General features: G+C 42.8%; 2 protein-coding genes across 2 annotated transcripts in view; one reads left to right on the forward strand and one right to left on the reverse strand.

Moving 5' to 3' along the window:
• asz1 (ankyrin repeat, SAM and basic leucine zipper domain containing 1) overlaps positions 1–18,420 on the reverse strand; it is a 22,038-nt gene extending 3,618 nt beyond the window's left edge. The window contains exons 1-12 of the mRNA XM_076090008.1: positions 18,316–18,420; positions 17,126–17,222; positions 16,322–16,444; positions 12,149–12,260; positions 7,315–7,426; positions 6,598–6,732; positions 6,381–6,499; positions 5,694–5,766; positions 5,207–5,266; positions 3,993–4,105; positions 509–614; positions 1–37 (exon numbers count right to left, since the gene is read on the reverse strand). The exon at positions 1–37 is cut by the window's left edge and continues 77 nt beyond it. Coding sequence (XP_075946123.1) covers positions 1–37; positions 509–614; positions 3,993–4,105; positions 5,207–5,266; positions 5,694–5,766; positions 6,381–6,499; positions 6,598–6,732; positions 7,315–7,426; positions 12,149–12,260; positions 16,322–16,444; positions 17,126–17,222; positions 18,316–18,420 — 1,192 coding nt within the window. The remainder of the gene's footprint in view (positions 38–508; positions 615–3,992; positions 4,106–5,206; positions 5,267–5,693; positions 5,767–6,380; positions 6,500–6,597; positions 6,733–7,314; positions 7,427–12,148; positions 12,261–16,321; positions 16,445–17,125; positions 17,223–18,315) is intronic.
• Positions 18,421–22,104: 3,684 nt separating this feature from the next.
• Positions 22,105–23,148, forward strand: part of cftr (CF transmembrane conductance regulator) — a 35,361-nt gene continuing 34,317 nt past the window's right edge. The window contains exon 1 of the mRNA XM_076089652.1: positions 22,105–22,157. Coding sequence (XP_075945767.1) covers positions 22,105–22,157 — 53 coding nt within the window. The remainder of the gene's footprint in view (positions 22,158–23,148) is intronic.

Below are 23,148 nucleotides of genomic sequence, written 5' to 3' on the forward strand. Positions count from 1 at the left end.
CCTGGGCCTCCCCTTTGGGGTCCAGTGAGAAGACGAGCTACACGGAGGACCAGAGAGACGGAGACAAAAAGGTCTAATCTATAAATATATATATAGCTGGTAACAAAGTAACTGATGCACTCGTATAAGGTAGCCGGTCTCATCCAGGCGGAAACCTCCGGTTCTGCGGAAATTCTCTCTACTGACCACCAGGGGGCGACTCCTCTGGTTGTATAGAAGTCTATGAGAAAATGACTACTTCTCTCTTGATTTATTACCTCAGTAAACATTGTAAACATGAGTTTATGGTCTCAATCTCTAGTTTCAAGTCTTCTTCAATACAGCATGTTCATTTAGTACATTATGGTCCATTTAGAGTCAAACAGACCATAAAGTAGGGGATGCTTTAGGGCGGGGCTACACGGTGATTGACAGGTCTCTACCAGAGACGTACATGGCGTCTCTACGTGCGTCGACACCTGAACGGTAAACCTTAAAGCAGCGCGACACCACAGACAGACGGACGGACCTGAGAGGCATGGTGAGGAAAGCGTCCGATGACGTCCTGGATGGTCTCCGTCAGGTAGCAGCACTGATGCCTCACGCTGACCAGGAAGTTATGCAGCTCCTCACTCCTGCAAAACATGAGCATCGTATATATCTGATTTAACAAACGACAACGCATAAAATAATCATTTTTTTAAGATGTATTCTTTTAAAGTCACAGTCGCTCCTTTTCTTTTAGGCGTCCAGAAAACTCTGTTGGAGCTTTTAGACGACATCCGACATTAAGAGAAAACGAGGCGAAGCCTGCTGAAGATGCCCGGCGGTGACGGGGCAGACAGATGGATCGTTTGGTGAGGTGGTCTCCAAGGGAATGCACGGAGAATGTTAACACCAAGTTTGGTCCAAACTATAGAAAACTGAGCAGGTGGCCGAGCCCCCCCCCCCCCGTCACCCTCCCTGTGCTGATAGTTATTTATATTCATCAGCCTCTCTCTTCCCATCCCCTGGTCCGGTGGGATATTGATAGCCCTTATCTTAATGGTACATTTCCCTCGGTGAGGGGGAACCGGGCAGCCAGCCGCCACGGCCCTCCTCACACTCTGTCAGAGGGCCGAGTAAACACTGTCAGTCAGCCGGAGCTGCTGTTAGTTTATCTAGGCAGCGGAGAGTGATGATGGGCCCCTGGTGGGAAGATTTGCTGAAGGGATCGGAGGACGTTACGTGATGTGGGAATGCTCGCGGAGGATGCCGCTTTGTTGCGAGCATTTTTTATGTCTTTTGATATACGGGGAAATACCTGCTCGTTTCCAGCAGCAAGTGCCTTGCTCAGTGGCAGCTGCTGAGGAGAGTGATGCACATTTACTTTCACTTTCTTTTGGAGGTTAGCACGATTGTTTAGCACGATTATTCTTTGATGTTAGGGACTTAGCACTGCTTTCACGTTGTGCTACACTCTTGCTAATGTTCAAACCTTTGCCTCTAAAATAAGACTGTTCTTATTCACAGTGCATCTCTTAGAACACATTTCATCCAACATTAAATCAACAGAGCACTGATCCACGTTACAATCCTTCTAATGTACAAATCTTTGCGTCAACAAAAATATCATCTTTTTGCCCGTCTGCTCGCTGCTAAAGCGAAGAACATACAGTTCATCACTCTTCTACTCTGGACTGTGTTCGTAACGCTCGGTGAAGTTGTTCCAGACTGCCGCGGTGGTGTGCGTGGGCAACCTCATGACACCTCCGGCGAAAAGTGAAGCCAAAACAACTGGATCGTCCCCCTGATGGCTGGCTGTTAATTTAGGAAGCTCCTGATTTGATATGCAGCAGCAGCAGCAGCAGCAGAGGTTTTTATGTTTGAGCGCAGCATTTTAAAAACGGCAATATCGCAGTCGATCACGTTCATGTCATTTCAGAAAGCCTAAATCGTGATCGCGATGAATAAACAAAAGCATCCTCTCTGCCACATGTCAGTTGGAGTCAGGAGCTCCTAACGTTGTTCCTTTCACCTCCCAAAATATCCCCGGTCAAGGCCCTTTACTGAGTCGCCTGACGTCTTTGAGATCAAACAGAAGTCCGTCTTCATGACCTCCATAAACTCCTCCAGCACCCTGCTTTCTGCTTCTACGAGCGCTGCAAAGCTGCACCGTGTTGGGCCCGTCTGTTGATACTCAGCTACGTCTTTAGCTTTAAGCTTTTGGGGTTTCCGTCCTCACGAGAAGGCTTTGGACTTGCTCTGGGATTCAGGAAACATGCAGCGTTGAATTGCTGCAAAGTGGCATTTTAACAATGACTGGACAGATGTTTCTGTTTCTGCACATTGCAGGTCATTATAGTCTTCAATAAATACATTTCTGACTGCATTAGTAAGTCACATTTTATTGCAACAATTACTCCAGGCCTTCATTTATTTCCCCACAGGTCACCGACGTGTCAAGAAAATGTTTTTAAGACTAATTTTCTACTATTTTCGAGTGTGAAAAACCGGGACCCTGAAGGAGCTCTTTAGGAGGTTTCTGGCTCTGATGAAGACGTCCATCCCTCTCATTAACTGTCCTCTCTCTCTCTCTCTCTGTCTCTCTCTCTCTCTCTGACCGTGTCTCTTCCGGCTGCAGCTCTGCAGAGCATTCATGAAGTGATGGGGTGCGGTGCGACGGCTTTGTTTGGCCCCTGCCGCTGGCTCTCCTTCGCTCAGTGCAACCCTCCCATCTCCTCTCACCTTACAAATCATTACGGCTCCGCTTAAACCATTAGGACGCGGCTCGGGGGCTCGGCTACGGAGATGGGGGGGGGGGGGGGGGGGGTATGGAGCACAGACAGCGAGATGCTCACGGGGCTGATGGACGACTTCCAGTGGAGGAGGACAGATGGAGCATTACGGGGAGATGGAGGAGGGCTGGATGTGGGGGACGGTTTAAGGTGTGTGGCTGACAAGTGTTTAAAGTTTTGCTACTATAGTCAACTTTGAGTGTTTGTGGAATACTTGTTTTTGCAGCTGACAGCTTATCTCCATCTTATTTCCAGCGGACCGAAACTTAAGATTTTCAAATACTGTAAAGTCTCTCAAACACCTTTTGACAAAGTGTCTGTCAGGCACCACCGGTGATGTTTGGGCTGTGCTGCAGGAGAGGGAGAGGGTGCAGAGAACGAAGCCTCTGATCAGATTATCAGTCGTGATGCTCCGTCTAAGGGTGCGACGGATCATAAAACGGTATCGTATCAACGTTCTGAGTCACAGATCAGCACAAAGGAAAAAAAGGAGCAAATGTAACGTTTAAAGATCCCGATCATGCTTCTTTGCCGCTGATACCAATTGCCGATCATCGATGATCCATATTGACCGACACAGATCCTTCTTGTTTTGTGTTGTTTAACCAGCAGGTAAATGAGGCTCCAGAATATATTTTTTATTCATAACCGTCCCAAAAATCATGTCAGTCAGTCTAAACCATCAAAAAGTCTAAATGTTATCCTTTCACTTTGTTATAGTAATCTTTAGTGATTAATCCCATAAAAACACATAATTATAAGTTATTATAAATATCTTTATTGATAAAAACATCTTGTCATCGCTAGTTTTAATGATGTATGATAACCTGCTTGGAGCTAGTTTCTAATTTCTATTATACATCACTGTGAAAACATCTACTTCAAACAACTACATGTTCTCATTTTATAGGCCTACAACTGAACACATCATGACAACATTTTAATTCACTCATTTTCACTGAAGAGCCTGAACGCACCATAATGTCAATGAGTAGAACCGTGTCTTATAAAACAATCAGCGATTGGTGACTAGAAGGTATTAATGCCGACGTCCTGATCTCATATTTTAACTTAATCTAAGCCGATTATCTCACACTCTGACGGTTGAACTGTGCAGTTAATCAGCGGTTCACATGCGTGTCGAAACCTAAAACTAACTCACATTTGTACGGTTATCGCTCCGAGATACTCTCGTGTTGAGTACCGGTGTTTGACTGATGAGATGTGGTTCCCTACCCGCTTTCTACGGCTCCCGGCAGGCTGATTGTGTCAAAGTCCACTTTGTCCAGGTGCATCTGCTTCACAGCGCTCAGCACCTTCTGCCGGTCCTCTGGGTCTGTGATACCGACCTGACAAACGGATTATTAATTAATCAACTTAAATCTCTTCTCTTGATACATTTACCTGTGTTCTTTGGCTGTTTGCTTCATGATGCTTTGAGATTCAACCCGATGCAGAGGTGTGATGTTCTTCCATGTTTGTCTGTAGTTCACAATTAAGTTTGTTTCATGTCTGACGAGCTTCTGGACTGGAATTCCACATTAAGCTCTGTGAGTTGTTATAAATTCAAAATTTGCGTTGTAATAATGACCCAGATAAACACTTTCACTCGTCACGCCGGTGCACCTGACATTCAGCAGCTCTAGTGACAACCCGACCTTAAAACATACCCGTAATCCAAAAGTGTTGATTGTTTTGTTATTGTCAAGAACAATGAGTCCTGTCCCCGACACCTGAAAGGCCGAGCCTAGACCCGACATCATCGGGGAGGTGACACTGTATATTTAATATCAGACAACTTCTCTGCTTCGATCGCTAACAGCTGTCTGCTCTGAGCACATCCACTCTCTCTCTCTCTCTCTCTCTCTCTCTCTGGACCACACACTCGCTCCTCTTACACCGTCCTCACATATATGCAGACATGTGGACCGCACTTGAACTCGGCTTTGGCCATTTTCACAGTGAGTTTATGGTCTCAATCTCTAGTTTCAAGTCTTCTTCAATACAGCATGATGTTCATTTAGTAACTTATGGTCCATTTAGAGTCAAACAGACCATAAAGCAGGGGATGCTTTAGGGCGGGGCTACTGTGATTGACAGGTCTCTACCGCTACCAGAGACGTATACGGCGTCTCTACGTCACTCCTCATTCTAAAAAAGCTAACTTCCATTAATCGGTTGCAAAAAGCCAAGATGGCGCCGGCTGTATTCAATGCAAGTTTTAAGCACAAAAGTAACGCTTAGAATTATTGCGGTGCCAAAAGGCACAGTAACAATATTTTAGGTGCACCTAAATGAAAACGTTAGTCTGGATCTCTGTAATGGCCCAAAGATCATCAGTTCAATCTCTCACCACCTTCTTTCTACAGAAGTCATCAGCAGCTGCCCCTCGTCTCTTGGCACTGAGCAGAAGAGCTGACAGACAAACAGACGTTACAGTTATCACCTACCTTCTCCAGGTCCTCCTCCTCCTCCATGGTCAACAGGTAGCTCCAGGTGATGTCATGCTCCTGTGCATGTGTGTGTGTGTGTGGGGAAGGTGGGGGGAAAAAAGTAAAGAGAAGTTTACCGAATCAAAACTTTCTGCAGCTGAAACAGATGTACCTGCATGAGGCAACAATCTACCTGCACCCATCAAACCCAGCGCTCGTATGTCAGGCTCGAGCTGAGCTTGAGCCAATCCGGCACACTGGATCCATTATGAGTAAAATATGTAAACCGGTCGTCTCATGACATGTTCCCAAGCATGTGAATGTGATTCTGCCAATAACGCAGCTGTAGGGATCGCTGTATCTCACCCGTAGATGCAATACTGTGTGGTTCACCGGCGCGTTATCTCGGCTCATGATCTTGGCATCGGAGATCTCTCACATTTTGTGCGTACAAAAACGTACGTGTTTGATGAAATGTTATTGCAGCATGAAAATCGGTACTTACAGCCATGATGTCAGTGAGGTAGCCGAGATCGAGGCCGTGTAGGAGGAGCTCGAGGTCGTCCAGCTTGGTTACACTGAAGAGCAGAGATTTATAGGACTTATAATATATATAATTTACAGCATGAACTCAAGTACGATCCAGCTGGGACTAGAATTGCACTAAAACTGCACTGATGTTGACAAGTTTTAATGTTCCAATCTCCAAGAGTTGGTTAAAGAATTTGAGAAATATGCCTATTCTAGTTATGATGTTCTCTGTCTCCTTTGGGTGTCATTGAGTTCAGACACATCAGAGCACCCTCAGCTCCAGTTTCACTGTTGACACAACGAGCTTCACACACGAGCCTCTCTTCTCACGACGTTCGAAGCGTGTGGAATAAGTTCCTGGGGTTAGAACGTCTTTATACACGAGAGAAAAGCAGCCAGAATAGCCGACAGTCTGTGATTCCAGGTGCCAGACGTGCTCCAACACAATGCTTTTGGCTGACGGTTGTGGCCCAGCTGTGCCTGAAGAAGACTAAACACTCACGCAGGAGGTTTATTGTTGTTTACGTCTGGTTGAAGGATGGTTCAACAACACCTGCTGCACAGGCGCTGCTGCTGCTCCGGTAATCCAACAGAGGGCGACAAACACACACACACAAACGCACAACTGCGGCCCTGACAGCAGGTCTGGGGTCGTCTTTACCTTTCCTTTGAAGGTAGCGGTGCAGAGTTGGTCTTGAAGAACTTTGAGAGGGTCTCCTCCATGGAGCTGAAGGCCTGGACGGTGGAGATCTGGGACGGAGACGCCAGAATCCTGACTATCTGTGAACAGACGCTGGCGTCAGGATGCTATTTAATTCAGCAGTGGGAATCTTCTCAGACACTTGTTCTGAAACGCATCATAGAATGACCTCGGGTACCTGTGTGTGTTTGAAAGCCACAGCCAGGTCTGCAGGGCTCTTGCCAGCCTTGGTCCTTAAAGTTTTGTTCGCTCCCAGCTGGAGGAGCTTCAGCACGGCCTCCTCTCTGCCGTACTGCACCGCCACCGACAGAGCCTGGTGGAGAACATCAGTGTGACTTCATCGTTCGTGGGGTAACGGACCGCCGTCGATCCGTACGGATGCGTTTCTAGTCTCTGATCTCTGATAATGTTTCATTGTAAACAACCAATCAGTGTTTAAACTAACAGGAGGAGAGCTAGTAACGTTAGCAGCACCGCTAACGCTAACGAATGAAGGTTCAGTTCAGTTACATTATGATGCCTTCAGGCTCTGCTCAGTGAAAATGAGTTTTGGCTGCAGGTAAATTATAACGTTATCATGATGTGTTCACATGTAATCTCTTGAAATCTTTTATTTCCTTATCATAGCATGAAGACTATTTGATGGTTTGCTGACTTCAGAGCGGTTGAAAGTCTGGATCCTTGTAGACCAGCTGCTATAATCAAACAACAAATGTGTATCTGCCCATTTGGATCATCAATTAGTATCAGTGGCAAGAAAACGTGATCATGGATCTCTAAAAGTCTAAAACCCTTCAGTCCAAAGAGAGTTTTGTTGTGAAACGTCTCAGACACATTCCTTCTTTGTGATTTCAGAGCTTCAGCGTAGATCTGACGAAGATAAAGTGTGACGCACCGAGTACCCGTTGACATCCTGGACGTTGACGTCTGCCCCGTGAGACACCAGCAGGTTGATGACCTTACTGTAGCCGGACCTGGCCGTCAGCATCAGGCAGGTCATTTGAGACCTGAGCAGATGAAGAGGAGGAAAACGGAGACGTGACATGAGTGGTGATGATGATGAAGGTACAGAGAAACCACCAGGGGGCAGCACACATCACTTTATAGGGAGCCATTGACTGTGACAATGCAAAGAAACGGTTTGAGTAACTAGTAACACCTGTAGGCCTGAGATGTTGCTCTCAAAAGATTCAAGTAGAACCGAAACAATTCATGTATTAATTATAATAATAACTTTATTTATATTTATTATATAGCACCTTTAAGTTCTTTGACAGACAAAAGCAAAGCAATAAAACAACAGAAAGCTCCACTGTGAGGACAAAGGAAGGAAGTCATATTTCAACCCTGATAAAACAATACAATAGATGAAACATAAAAACAATCAATATGATAAAAACACTAAGAAATCTAATTAATTCTCTGGTTCTAGGTTTTCTAACTGTTGCTTTTCTTTGTCTTCACTTCGTAAACTGAAGATCTTGAATGCATGAAACACAAATGTCAAAATGTGTTTGTGAATATTTATATAAATAAATAACAATACTTTTTTATCACAATTTCAAACAGTCTGAAACTCAGGATACGTGAAGTTCATATTTATATTTTTATTTACTGACGTTATCCCTCCGGTATGATGTCAAGGCTCTACGTAACGTCCGCTTACATTAAAAAACATCATACTACATGACATCTATATTTAAAAGATAATGAACACAGGCATATATATATATATATATATATATATCATATTTACAAATACCTCTTGCCGAGGTGTGAGTGGGTCTCCACACTGCGTTGCGACATGAGCCGCTTGAATTTGCACCCAAAAAACTTGAATTTATAATTTTTACTTTTTATTATTTACAAGTTTCGCACGGGATAAAGATCAAATATCACGAACAGGAGTCAGTTACAGTTACCATCGATTCATATGGAGACTAAAAGTCACATTAAGAGCTTCTCCTTCCATGAAGTACTTCTGTGTTGCACAACCATCTCATCGTATCGTAGTGTTTTGCTATTTATTTACAAACCAACTGTTGTTTGGAACATTCTGGATCAATAATGAAAGAGGTGGGATTACGCTGCAGGAGAAGTTTATACGGACATTCTGATTTGTTTCTTCTGTGAAGGAACGAGCTACAAAAACTTCATGACCGTGTTCCTGAGTATTCCTTTAAGCACAACAAAACAGATGCATGCAGGGTAATCTACTGTAGTGGGTACGAATGTTTAAACATGTCGTTCAACAGCCACCGGCGTGTCAAATGGTTTTAACGTTGACCTCCTCTGTTGGCTTCATGTGTTTGCTTCTGTCTGACAGAAGGCTGTTCATAAATAAGCTGCTACAGTTCGTCGGTATCTTATCACCTCGGGGGGGCAATTAATCACTCCACTTCAAGCTTTTACAGGAAAACGTTTGTGTGTGAGAACAACACAGCAAGAGGGAAAGAGGAGGCATTTAAACCTTACCTGGTGACTCTCAGACAAACGTAAATGGCTGGCAGAGAAAACAAAGGCCGGTGATGATTGTCTAAAATTGGCGGACAGTGTCTTTAGCCAACGTTAGCTCAGCAGTGTTAACTTAGCTGACGTTACTTGTTTCACTGCGTTAGACTAACGCAGAGAACTGCAACGGTTCTTACCAAACTCCTCGACATCGTTGTCTAAAGGAATTTAAAGGACAGCTTAGAGACACCATTGTGTATAAAGTCCATAAATAATAACTGATTGGGTCTTTAACACAGTAATATAATAAAGTGAGCCTATGTCCACCCGCTGCATAGTTTATAACTACAATGCAGAGTAGTTTTAAGCACTAGAATTACGGCCTCGCAGTTGTTGGCCTCCGTTAACTAGTCAAGTTGCAACTTCATCATTTTATCATTAGAGCGTGTTCATTCTGCTGCATCGATGCGTTTCATCACAGTACAGTCGTATCATTTAGTTTATAGCTAAATAAAACACAGTTAAGTGTGAAGTTACTCTGTAAGGATTTAGATTTTGTGCATGAGACGGTCGGGGAAAGAGACTATTTAAAGAGTGTATTTGCAATATTTCATAACAAAATGTATAAGTATGCTTTTTAAAAATGACATTTAAAGCATTTCAGATTCACTAAACTGATAAAAACATACGTCTAATGCAAAAATCCTGTAAATCCAGGAAGCAGACAAATCTCACGCGGTATATGGTGATATGACCCGACAGTCAGAGAGTGGAGACGGACTGCTGTGTCCGTATTGATGTTGACTTTTGTACCAATACATTAACTTGAACTGACTCTGCTCCCACACGGAGGGGATGTTTGTCAAACAGCTGTGAATCTGAACCTCCGTCTATGAATTACAAGACATCCACCGATAATGTTTCATGTGAAGCCAAACAAATGAACCGATGGCTGCGACGCGTCATGACAATTAATTTATTGCCCCCCCACCACCCATCAGCCGATTCCTCTTTGACCGGCAGAACGGGATAGTTAGAGTCATTTCTGCTTTCATGTCCTGCACGACTGCATTCTCCCAAGGCCTGTTGACGAGTACCACGGTCACTCTCATACTGTGTGTGTGTGTGTGTGTGTGTGTGTGTGTGTGCGTGTGTCCTTCAGACTGTGAGATCTGGCCGGTCCCCAAACAGACCGACAGCTGATACACCACTTTGCCCAATACAACCAGAGATAAAGAAATTGCTTCCTCAGTTAGTTACAGTTGGGCCATCGTTTCTATTTTCATATTGTCAAATCAATGTCGATTTTTAAAGTTTTTGATTTTAGTCACACCAAGTTTTTAGGGATTCTAATCTCAAAGGTCAACTCTCCCCACACTCAAAGTCTAAATCGAGTCCTGAGTCTTAAGTCTAGACCTGCGTGTGTGGTCCTGACTCAGTGTTTCCAGTATTATTTGTAGGAGGTTTTACATTTTGCTGAGAGACAGACATGACACAGCTGCTGTATGGTGAGTATTGATATCCTTCTTATCAAAGCGCGGGGCCTTCTTCACGTCTCAAAGCAGAAACTAAGAGAAGTCTAAACTGGAATTATGCAGTAAACTGATCGAGGAAATAAATCACGTAAACCCAAAATCTGTAAAAGTATAAAAGCCCCGCGAACGTCTTGGATCTACCGTGTGCACGTTCATCTCCTGCGTGTGCAGCCCGGAGAAGCATGTTGGGATCAGAACATAAGAAAGAGGAGGAGGACACATGGAGGCAATGGACCCCACATCGTGCTCCTGCAGGACTTTGAGACACGACAGAGGCTTCTTGTTTACACAACAACGGAGGGATGAGCAGCTGGTGTTCATCATCGGTTTGATATTCAGACGTAAGAGGTGAGGAGGGGGAGGGGCTAAACAAGGAAGCCACTGGGGGGGGCCGCATCCTCCCTTTGACACGGAAAACATCCACAGATGGTAGAAGTGCTGCAAGTACGACCCCCCTTCATTCCTTTACACGACAGGGAATTCTTCTTGTTCCTCACCAGGACAGGGAACCAGATTTGATATCAACTCGTTGCACTTTATGGATCCCAAAACGCACCGTCGGTGTGTTTTAAAGCGTCACTCTTCCATCATCACAGATGCTTTTGTCAGTTGAATCGGTTTGCACATTCGTGATGTTGTTGAAAGTCTAATTCCCCCCCCCCACACACGTGCAGCGTTGTCTGTTTAAACATCACTAATGCAACAGATGTGTATATTTTAGGGAGCACATTTAGCCGCCTGCGGCCCCTTTTCTTTATATGTTAAAAGTTGTTGCCAAAGGCCAAGAATTGGTTGCCAACTTCTCAAAATTACAGCCGCGCCATGTTGTGTGGATTCAACGGATGGATGCTTAAAGTTACTACTTACGTGTCGCTGCGCTGATATTTTGTGTCTATACGTGTTGATCTGAGTTCTTCCCCAGATGTTCTTGTTCGTTTCTATTCTGTCTGCTCCCGTCATTAGTGATTCCTGGACATTGTTGCTGGACGTTTAACTCATGTTTGCAGGTAAGAAAATTAGTTTCAGAGAGCAGATTCACTTTAAGATGATTGTTAAAAGGACGCAGGAAGGTAGTGTATAATTTTACATAAATAACTCCTCCAAGGCCGTGAAAACAAACGAGACCCGTGATTCAGATCTGCTCTAGAATGTAATGGATGCTTTCTTTGCCGATGCTAAAGCCTTCCACCGACTTTCATTAAAAACAAACAAACAAACTAACTAAACTGAAAACATGTGTTTTGATGGATAAGCTGATTGCTGGTGGTTAAACATGGACTTGGCAATGTGTTAAATGACATCTGAACATCTATAAATAAATAAAACGATTATATTTCAATAAGTAACAACAATGCTGTTGAAGCCATTGTGTTATGAAGACATTTTACATATTTTAGTTTTGTTCTGTAACCTTTTGACCATTCTTACTGGACTCCATCCAAGCTTCTAACCCCCCCTCACACTCTGTGTTTGTTTGTCTGTCTGTCTGATACCCGTCTGTACATGCACATGCCATAACAGGACATTCCAAACACAACACACACACACACTGTATAGAGAGCTGCGGTGCATAATGCTAACACATGGCAGCTAACGAGAACCATCAAAGGAAATGTGATCCAGCACCTCACGTCTGGAGTGTTTTTATTTGGCCGACATCAACAGGGGTGTGACAGTGCGTACTGTGCCGAGAGTCCTATAAACATTTTGACCCGAAACATATCTGCACCCCCCCCCCCTCACCTGTCCACCATGTTGGGATCAGCATTTCTGGATAGCAGGATCTCCACACAGCGAGCGGTTTTGTCTTCACTGGCAGATGCCGTACAGCTGGCCATGAGCACCGTCCAATGATCTGTGGACAAGAACACACCAATGAGGAAATGCATCACCACAATATTAACATTTAATTATGTTTACTGGCGAGATGAAATGTCTTTTTAAAGCCTTTTTAGATCACATCCTCGGTCGTATTCTGCACCTATTTAAAAATCTGTTTCTTCGTATTTTTATGCCAAAATCGAATCATCTTTTCTTCTTATTAACTCTTTGCACGCGAACAAAATATGACGAGTGCTGATGTAAGATAGTATCAACCAATAATATCATGACATCCATCCATCAAACTGCAACAAGGGAGCTCCTCTGTAGCTCCGTATCACGCTACACTCTAAGCCCGCCCACTTCTTAACGGTCCAATCAAATGCAGATTTTATTTTAAATCTCTCTTGTATCGGTACACCGCTCTATTATATCCTGTTTCACTGCTGAATAGAAGCTTAAGACGCTCTAACTTCCGTTTCACTTCATTTGACTCTAAACTAACACTTAGCTTAGCACAAATTGGAAAAACATACTTCATAAAAGCTAACAAGTTTGGCCCTTAGATTACTTTTGAACACATCATGATAAAGTTAAAAATGACTTTTGCCGAACACTAATTTTTACTGAACAGAGATTGAACGCATCATAATGAAACTTTCGTTAACGTTCGCCGTCAACTCCGCAGGACTGTGCAGCCCATCGACCGCTAACGGCTAACGTTAACTAGCTCCCGTCCTGCAAGATTTCAACACGAATCTGCTGTTCACAAAGCAGCGTCATCGGGACAAAAGTAAGGTGCGTCCACGTGTCATATTGAGGGTTTACTGCGTCCTTTCAGAGTTTAAAAAAGAGGGACGAACAGTCAAATCTTCCTATTAAACAGCAAAATCCCATTTAAAATGTCTGTAAATATAAAGAAAAGTATAAAATCCTCATTATTTGTAATCATAATTACACTTAATAAACTATTTAGCAAAACAAATCAGAGCAAAGAGGAGTGCCTTTTTCTTTGTTTAAACACAATGCAGTCACACATCGTGCTGTGATAAGGAAAAGAATAACGAATCTGGTGATGGAGATGGATAGCCGTTCATTTATCTGGCATCAGGAAGTGTGGCGGCCTTTATGGGACCGAGGGAGCTTCCTTATCTTCTCCTGATAACACCGGTCTGAGGCCCGTGGCTCTGCACTCCATTCCTGTTTGGTTCCACCAATGACTGAGTCTCCAACATGTGGGTATCACGGCATCTATAAGAGTGTGTGTGTGTGTGTGTGTGTGTGTGCGTGCATACCTGCGCCACTACATCTGTATGTGGGTTCCTGTGGCTGTGCATGTTTGGCTCTACATCTGTGTGTGTGCATGTGTGTGTGTGTTTATACTACGTGTGTGTGTGGGTGTAAACCAGACTTTCCTGGTGGAGTAAATAAATCTGAGGCCTGAGAATTGGTGAGGCGCAGTGACAGGAGCACGGTGACCGTTATCAAGCACTCGTGCATTCCACCGGGACGTGACCACACGTCATCCCTCGGTTTAATTATTTCCTTCACCTGCCTCGAGCATCAGATGCCGAGACCATGTGAAATCAGTCTCTCACACACACACACACACACACACACACACACACACACACACACACACACACACACACACACACACACACACACACACACACACACACACACACACACACACACACACACACACACACACACACACACACACACACACACACACACACACACAGTTTAACTCGACATTCTGGACTGAGAAGTAATTGACATCAGATATCAAGAGCATGACCAGTGCTCTGGTTCCAGTGCAGGGGGCCACAGGAGGGTTTCTAATGGATCCTCTGGGAAATTAGGAATGCAGTGGTCTCAAAATAACGTATTGTGCGGCAGTGACATGAATATAATTTAAATAGTTATTAGTTACCTGTATTAGTCACGGTAAGCGATCAGGATATCGGCATTCATGCTTTTATTCGCTGACCTCTGATAATGTTACAGTGAAAACAACTAATCCGTGTTGAGCTTGACGGGAAGAAGGTTAGCGACACCGCTAACGGCTAACGTACGGAGGTTCCATGATGCGTTCAGGCTCTATTCAGTGAAAATGGTTATTGGGAGAAGGTGAATTATAATGTTATCATGATGTGTTCAAATGTAATCTTGTAAAATGGAGTTTTGGTGAGTAACTTGAATAAATAGAGTATAAATATTTGTATGAATGAGATGTTTTCACAGCAATATAAGATGGATGTTAGAGATGAATTATGATGAACTTCCTCACACTATCTCTAAGCAGCTTATAATACATCATTTAAACTACTAATGATATGATTTAATGAATAAAAAGTTGTCTGCCCTCGACAGATCAGACATTACTGAACGAACTACAAAACATTTAATGTTTCTGTGGATCTGTAACTTCCTTTTTTCTAGCAGGATTCGTGGTTTTATGTGTATATAAACTGCAGACCTCTTAACATGGAAGACTTCTTCCCCTGTGCTTATTCTACGCAGACTGACCTCCATCCAACAGATGCCTTTAATCGCTCTTGCTTTGGGACGAGTGTGCAGTGTGCATGAACTACTCAAAAGGATCGGCGGTGTGTTTCTGTAAGAGTTCCTCTTTGGCGTCATCGCTATTTAAGTAATGTCAGATGAAGCGTGTTGGTTGCCTGCTCTTTGGTGAGGAAATTGAAGAAAGGTGCCACGAGGGGGGGGGGGGGGGGGACGGATAGCTGGACGCCAACGCACGAGGGACTGTCAGCAGGATTAGGTACGGCTGTTTGATAGCAGAGCCTGGAGGGCAGCAATGAGACGGTGTTGCCTCATCAAACTATCTGCTCTAGTTTGTGTTTCTTGGTGGTTGGATCACAGAGAGATCAGCGGGTATACGATGATGTCAACCGTCGATCCAAAATAGTTTTACTTATTTCTGTTTTTACCAAATTTATGTTGCATTAGTTTCATTGTCTACGAGTCTTCACTGCGTTTCTCTCCTCTCCTTTGATCTCTGTGTTTTATAAATGGCGGCGCTTTGCACACGTGTGTGAAAGAGCAGAGAGACGGCATTCAAACACTCGGCAACTTGTTGCCCTCGCTACCAAGATTAACTGCTCTGTTTACGAAAAACAAAGCGCATGCATAATTTATGCAGCGTCAAATGCCATAGGTCTGAGGTAATAAGATACATTGTATATAAGAAGTGGTCGCAATGACGTCACCCATTGGTTCGTGGACTGTCGTTTTGAAGCCTCGACTTTGACATTTTGGTCGTTGCCATCTTGTTTTTGTTGCAACCAGAAGTGACACGAGAGGGTGAAGCTAAGTTCAACTGAACACTGAACAAGACATTGTTAGGCGACCAAAGTGTTACGATTAACGATTCACTTTGATGAAGTGAAAACACTCTGTGAAAGAGTTCTACGACAAAAACACGGACAACTCCCAGACATCGCAGTGGTAACAACCTGTCAATCACAGTAAGCCCCGCCCTAAATCATACCCTGCTTTATGGTCTATTTGACTCTAAATGGATGAATGAATGGACTCTATACAACCAGAGGAGTCGCCCCCTGATGGTCAGTAGGTTTAAGACACTTAATAGTGGTGACTAGCGCCTAAGATATGGGTAATATTTTTGACATAATGTTTAAGATTGAATTTCACAGGTTTCTACGATTGTTATTTAATGTTTCGTTTTATATTTACTGCCCTATTTGCTTAAATGAACATCACTTATGGTTTGCCTTATATTTATTAAAAGTAGTGTTTTTTCCATTTGGCTGCTCGGTGAACTCCTGATTCATGTCCTGTTCAAACACGTCTTAGCTTGTGTGTTGGTGTTAGTAACTTCCCAATTGTATTTGGGTAGATTACTAAGTAAAGTGTGGAAGTAGCGTGGGCTGCCATTAAACTATAAACAAACATAAAAGCAATGGAGAACTTGTCTTTATTTGAACAAAAGCCACGTCTGGCGGTGGCCATTTTTAAGCTCATTCCTCTCATTTCCTCAGGACCTTAGTGAGAATGAGGTCCGGTTAGACAAGTTAACTCAAACATAGTGATCCGAATGAATCTGACCTTTGCTGAAGTTGGCACTAGCCCCTCTGTCCAGTAGCAGTTTGGCCAGCTCGTAATTAGCCACGCTGACGGCACACATCAGAGGAGTCCATTCAAAGCCAAGCCTGGTCTCCACGTCCATGCCTGTCCACAACAAACACATCCGATTAAGAGAGGAAATGATTACAATAAGAAGTAAGTCCGTGCCCAACGCCCTCCGGCGCACATACATGCAAACACAAAACAAGATTGTGTTGTTTGTTTCTTTACTTCCTTGCTTAGATTTTTGTTTTTCCTATCACACTCGATGTCTGCATATCACTTTCTGGTATAACTGTTAACGTTGTGAAACATCAACACCAGCCAGCTGCTTGACACATGTTTGTCAATTTAGACAATAGGACTCATGCAAGAACAATCTTATAAAAACAACAACCTCTAAGTAATTTGGGAAGCCATGATGATGATGACAACATGGAGAATACAGTATTAATTTGGCATTATTTGTCTTAGTTGTGTTTTTTATGTATTTTACGTACGTAGTTTAAGTAAGAAACAACTAAGTCAGAGGACATTGGTGAGCGCTGCAAATTATTTTAAATCACGCGTACATGCCACAAAAGAACAAATCATTTTGTAATAGTTCTTCTTGCATGAGTCACAAAATCATTTGATTGCTATTTAAAGCTAACTATGAAGCTATGGATGAAGCAATACAAGTGATAAGAACACTGATCAAAAGTGACTACATGCCCACACAGTGAAGACAGTCGGTGAAGACAGTCGGTGGTAAAGTGTCAGATAGACAATGCAGAGAGTACTTGCCGTTGTCCAACAGCTGTTGAACAGTCCCAACGTCTCCTCCATTGATGGCTCTTTTCAACAACGACTCATTATCTTGTGGCACAGCGCCATCCACATCCTGTGACAACGGGGATCAAAAAAGATCAAAGTCAATTCACAAAAATGCAAAGAAGACAGAAGACAACTATCTTACCTGTGCTACAGGTACAATGTACTACAAACTAATACTACACAGTAAATACTGTGTACTAATGTTCAGTTACTGTGATAACTAACACGTTATATGGCACAATACCAACAAACTACACGTGTGTTTCTAAAGGTTTAATACCGTATTTTCTATGTTTTACAAGATCTTTCAAAGGCTGTCTCATCACTCGCACAATTCGTTTTAATTATGTCCAGCTGTGAAGCTTTGATGAGCTCCTCTATTTCCAGAGATCGTGATGGTTGAATGATTTAGATAATTTATTCAGTGTTAACACATTCATTTTGCACTTGGTAGAGCCTTTTGGGACAATTTATAACGGATTTCTAACCGTGGAGGTTAAAAGAGGGGATGATGGTTTTACCGAGTGGGAGAAATGAGATGTGCAGGAAGCAACAGGAGAGATGAAACAGTAATATCAAGGCTTAGAGTTGGACACACTGGCCTAAACAGTACGCTTCAAAAAATAGGTAAACACGAAACAGGAAAATGAGACTATCGTGGGCAAGAGGAAACAATAGAACATGTTATTAACTAATATTATTAAGAAAATATGAGCCTGTTGTTTTGTTTCTTATTTCTTTTCTTTATTTTTTATACGGTAGGTACTAGACTCCACACCAGTTGGTGGCGGTAATGCACCAATTCACTGTTTGCCAATAAACCTAAAAAAAGACGAAGAAGAAGAAGGTTTAAAAAAGAGCGGCACAGTAACGTTCACGCCAATTCTATCCTTCTAACTATTGTCTCTATACATATAAATATAAATAAACTACTCTACTTGAACATAACTAGTTTGAGCCAGCCTAATATGTTATTATCTTGTTTCTATTTCACCGCAAACCGAACAATAAAGCTGCGTTTTTAGCTTGCTACCTCAAAAAAAGATGCTAAAGCTAGCATAACACGTGTTAGCCACTAGCTAGCAAGTAAGTAAGCACTAGTGTCGTTGCTAGCTTCTAATTGCATAAACTAGTGTCTAAATAATAATAAATTAAGTTACCTTAATGCGGGGAGACTTTTTATTCAAACACCCGATGTCCCACTCGTCGTTGCTTGCGTCGCTCTCATCTCCAGCTGGGAAGGCTTTATACATGAAGCTGTCCATGAGTAAGCTAACGGTAGCAACTAGCTAGCTACGGTGACGTTGAAGCGCAGGTGAATTAAGGGGGTGTTTGAAGATGCACCCCGGTGCAGCCCGCGGGTGGGCGGAGTTTAACGGTCCAAACCACGAGAATCAAACTATCTTTATGACCCGTACCTCCAGTTAAAGAAAGACACATAAAGCCTGAATGTAGAGGTTTGAAAGGCCTCTCTCTCAGAGTCGTACAAACTGTACGTTATGATTTATACGTTATATGTTACATTTTTTGTTAGATATCTGGCATTTGTTTTTACTGTCAGTTCAACTTATGTGTAACGTAAATGCTTTTGTTTAAAGGGTGCTCTGGGAAAAAAAGGATGAGGGGAACTTCAGGGGGAATTGAAATGTGATATATATATATTATATACACACATATATATATACACATACAGGGCCTATTAAGTATCATACAGCATGTATCTAATACACGTAATGAATCCGTTGTGTCAAGCTGTGACTTTGGATCTCTTCTGAGGCTCAAAATAGAAGTTACTTGATATAAACCATTGTTATCTATCCCTCTATAAGCACAACTGACAGACTTTGGGATGAAATCTTTTTGTTCTGGCTGCAGAAGACAGTAAATGTCCAGCAGAGGTCCCTCCTTCCTTTAGGCAAAAGGGAAGCAACCTTTGTGTCCCTCTGTAATAAGGACTCGAAAGTTGCAAGCAGTCTGACTTCATATCTCCTCATCCCTCAGCTGCATTTTAAAAGTTCATGCTCAGCGGCATCCCGTCACACAGACACAATCACGAGGTACGAATAACCTTTTTAAGAAGCAGGACAAAGAGAGTCAATTCTCTGCTAAATTCAATTAATTAATCCCTCCCAGACCCAGACTCTGGTTAGACCTGTGGAGAACATGTCCCATTCAGTGTTAGAGCAGAGGGTAATGGTCTCAACTGGATATTCTGATTGTTTTATAGACACTGTGAAGTTGTATTGAAGCACAGTTTGAAGGCTGCTTAAACACACAAACACAAACATCCCTTTTCTTTGTCAAACCAGAGCATTAAGTTCTTTTACTGCTTTCAAATGCACTTCAACAACAAATTGAACATGTTTAGTATTCGGATTCGTGTTTAACATACAGATCAGTTCAGAAATCTCATTTTGCATTGACGAATATCTCCCCTCGGTCGTTCATCTCGTTCCCACAGTGCACACAAATATCTGCATTTTCCTCATTTGCCTGGTGCAAGTAAAATCGATCGGGTAAATGTAGCAACTCACTGAGGCAATTTATTGACAAATAGGTAAACCACATTGTTTTTTTTCCAGAGTGAGCCATCTTACTTTCCTCTCATCTCTATTGAAAGTTGCACATGCTGATCTGGTACTTACAAGAAAATGGCGGCGGGTTAAGAACTAGACGGCAACCTCCAGTTCTGCCGAGTGAAGCAGATGTGTCTTAAAACTTGCATTATATCTAATGACCACCAGGGGGCGACTCCTCTGGTTGTATAGAAGTCTATGAGAAAATGACTCTACTTCTCTCTTGATTTATTACCTCAGTAAACATTGTAAACATGAGTTTATGGTCTCAATCTCTAGTTTCAACTCTTCTTCAATACAGCATGATGTTCATTTAGTAACTCATGGTCCATTTAGAGTCAAACAGACCATAAAGCAGGGTATGCTTTAGGGCGGGGCTTACTGTGATTGACAGGTCTCTACCAGAGATGTACACGGCGTCTCTGCGTAGATTTGCCCAGCCCGTGTGTCACTCTGTAAGTATCTACAGTGCTGAAAGTACAGATAAGATTTAGTTTGTGTGTTGGGATCCTCAGCAACCAAAAGGCTTACCACATCTTCACATGTTATCTCTGTTCCCTCGCGGAATGTCTGGAGGTTTTGATCCTCCCTCTGCTGAAACTGTGAGTAATCTGAAACTGATAAATACCAAACAAACAAAAAAAAAGTTCGTTTTTAGATGTCCCGGAACTGTTTCTGATATTTTGTGAATGATAGTGTCGCAGCAAAGCAGAGGGAAATTTAAAAAAAGAAGCCACAGCTCTGCATTCAGAAGTAGTCCAGTGGATCAGGGTCAGGGGCCAGAAACCCTCTTGCCCAAAATAAATTTTTACTTGCTCTGATATAAATTGTTTTGTAGTGGTTATCAAATAACAACAGAAAACAAAGATATTTAGCATGTTTAATCTGTATTTATGTAAATAAATCTGGAGGTTTGCCCACATCCTCTAGTCCCACTCAACAGAACTCCTGTTTGCTTGCACACGGAAAACTTTGTCTTTAGTCGCCGCCATTCTTCTCCCCGAGTGCCCGATCGGTACTGTGCAGCTCTCAACAGACTCCTTAGCTACTTCCATCATCAGCTCCGGGGGAAAAAAAATACCTTATAATTAGGCGGCAACATCCGGTTCTGAAAACTGAAGACTGAAGTGTCTTAAAGCTGCATTCTCTCTACTGTCCAGCAGGGGGCGACTCCTCTCGTTGTATAGAAGTCTATGAGAAAATGACTCTACTTCTCTCTTGATTTATTACCTCAGTAAACATTGTAAACATGAGTTTATGGTCTCAATCTCTAGTTTCAAGTCTTCTTCAATACAGCATGATGTTCATTTAGTAAATTATGGTCCATTTCGAGTCAAACAGACCATAAAGCAGGGGATGCTTTAGGGCGGGGCTACTGTGATTGACAGGTCTCTACCAGAGCCGTACGACGTCTCTACCACGGCGTCACTCCTCCGCAGCCCAAATATGGTCACTTCCGTTCACTGGTTGCTAAAAACCAAGATGAAGGCAGCCGAAATGCCAAACTGATTTAAATATTGTATGCTTGAGGGGGGGATGTAACGTGACATAAACTTGTAAAAAGTTTTAGGAAACGTTTTAGGCGAGCTATCGTTATCATATAGCACAATTTGTTCAAAAAGTTTCAAATTAATTAAAATAAAAGACAATCCGACAAAAGGGAGATTTGGATTTTCCTCTATAGCCACCCACAGTGACACAGGTGTCACAGACACTTTCAGAAATGTGTTCCATTTAGTCTGTTTTATATCACCTATAACTTTCCTTTAAGGAAAAATGGGTTTGGGTTCTTCTGGGTTAAATTATCAAAGTGGGGAACAATTATTCCACATTGACCTCTGGACTCCCATTGATCCCCCACACTGTATGGATCAATGGCTGTCTGCTGAAAGTGGCCTCGTTCGGACCAGCAGGCTTCACCTCCTCAGCTTGTTGCCACAATACGCGACCTGAGGCTCGTCAACGTGGAAATGACGCATGCGTCTCCGCCGGCTTTTTTTCCCTTTTTTTTTGGCGAGCCCATAAAGGATGGACTGTCCCCTGCGCTGTCACACTGAAGGAGAGGAGCAGAGAGAGAGAGAGAGAGAGAGAGAGAGAGAGAGAGAGAGAGAGAGAGACCGAGACCGCGGGACCACAGAAAAGACGCACAAGAGGATAGAAATCATCCGTTTTTCTTTGGGGGGGAGGGGAATAAGTTAACTAAACCGGAGGCACAAAGTGGAGGATTAAAAAAAACACCCAGTTTCTCTCTCTTAACTTTGGGAACGGATCCACTCGGGTGGGTGGTGGGGGGTGGGGGGGACAACACAAATGTGAGCGACGCGCACGAGACAGACTCAGGTGCAGAGAAACCAAACTGGCGGCGCACTTAGGATGCAGAAGTCACCGGTGGAAGATGCCAACTTCCTCTCCAAATATTTCTTCTGGTAAGACGCGTTCCGTCGTTTATTGTCTCCGGACGACAAGTTTCTCAAGTAATTATTAGAATGCTTCACTTGGTAATTCATCTTTCTGAGCGTGTTTGTGAGGTTTTTGACGGTGATTAATATCAGACACAACTTCGATGGATGTAAAACTGTTTAATTTTTTTGCAGCATGGAGCAGGTGAAACACCGCACATGGCTGCTTTTGTAAAGAAACATGAAGAAACAAACCTAATCGAACGTTATGAAGTGACGCCACGGGCCGCTTTACTTCCAAAACAGATTTACAACAATATGTGTCACTCAGAAAGTGCCAGCGAGGTGGAGATTGTTTGCTCGATCCGTGCGTAAAATGCGCACATGACGGTTTAAAACTATGCGTAAAATGAGCTGTCTTCAATTTTTGTGGAGCATTAAGTAAAACATTATTATTAACGATAATTAAAATGTCTCTTGAGATTCAAAGTGCAACTTTTAAGTGACGTTTTTATGATATTTTCTAAGTGTATTTACCTTTTATATCAGATTTCTTTGTTTCAATACATTTTTGTGACCTTTCTATGATAAAGGGGTGCACTGCTGCTCTCTCCTCCCACTAATGAGAGGTAAAAGAGCAGATGATGTAAAGCGCTTTATGTCACCTGGCTGTTACAGTTCAGTCACAGGGACCAGAGGCAAACATCTGACTTTATCTTCCTTCTCTGTCATTAGTGTGACTGTGAAACCTCAGGGGATTACTTCTGTTACAACCAGCACCAGTTTACATTAAAGCGTCCAGACACTCCAAACACTGGCCTTATCCTCTTAACCACACACACACACACACACACACACACACACACACACACACACACACAACATGCATTCAATATTATCTTGCATAAAATGTATTTTATAGGTGTTTGATATGTACACAGTGTCTTATTATTAGTCACATTTATATTGCTATACCATTCATGCTTTTACTATCAGTATTATTCTACTGCTGCTGTTA

The sequence above is a fragment of the Anarhichas minor genome, unplaced genomic scaffold (assembly GCF_050575085.1).
Source record: "Anarhichas minor isolate MPS153535 unplaced genomic scaffold, ASM5057508v1 ptg000011l, whole genome shotgun sequence".
NCBI lineage: Eukaryota > Metazoa > Chordata > Actinopteri > Perciformes > Anarhichadidae > Anarhichas > Anarhichas minor.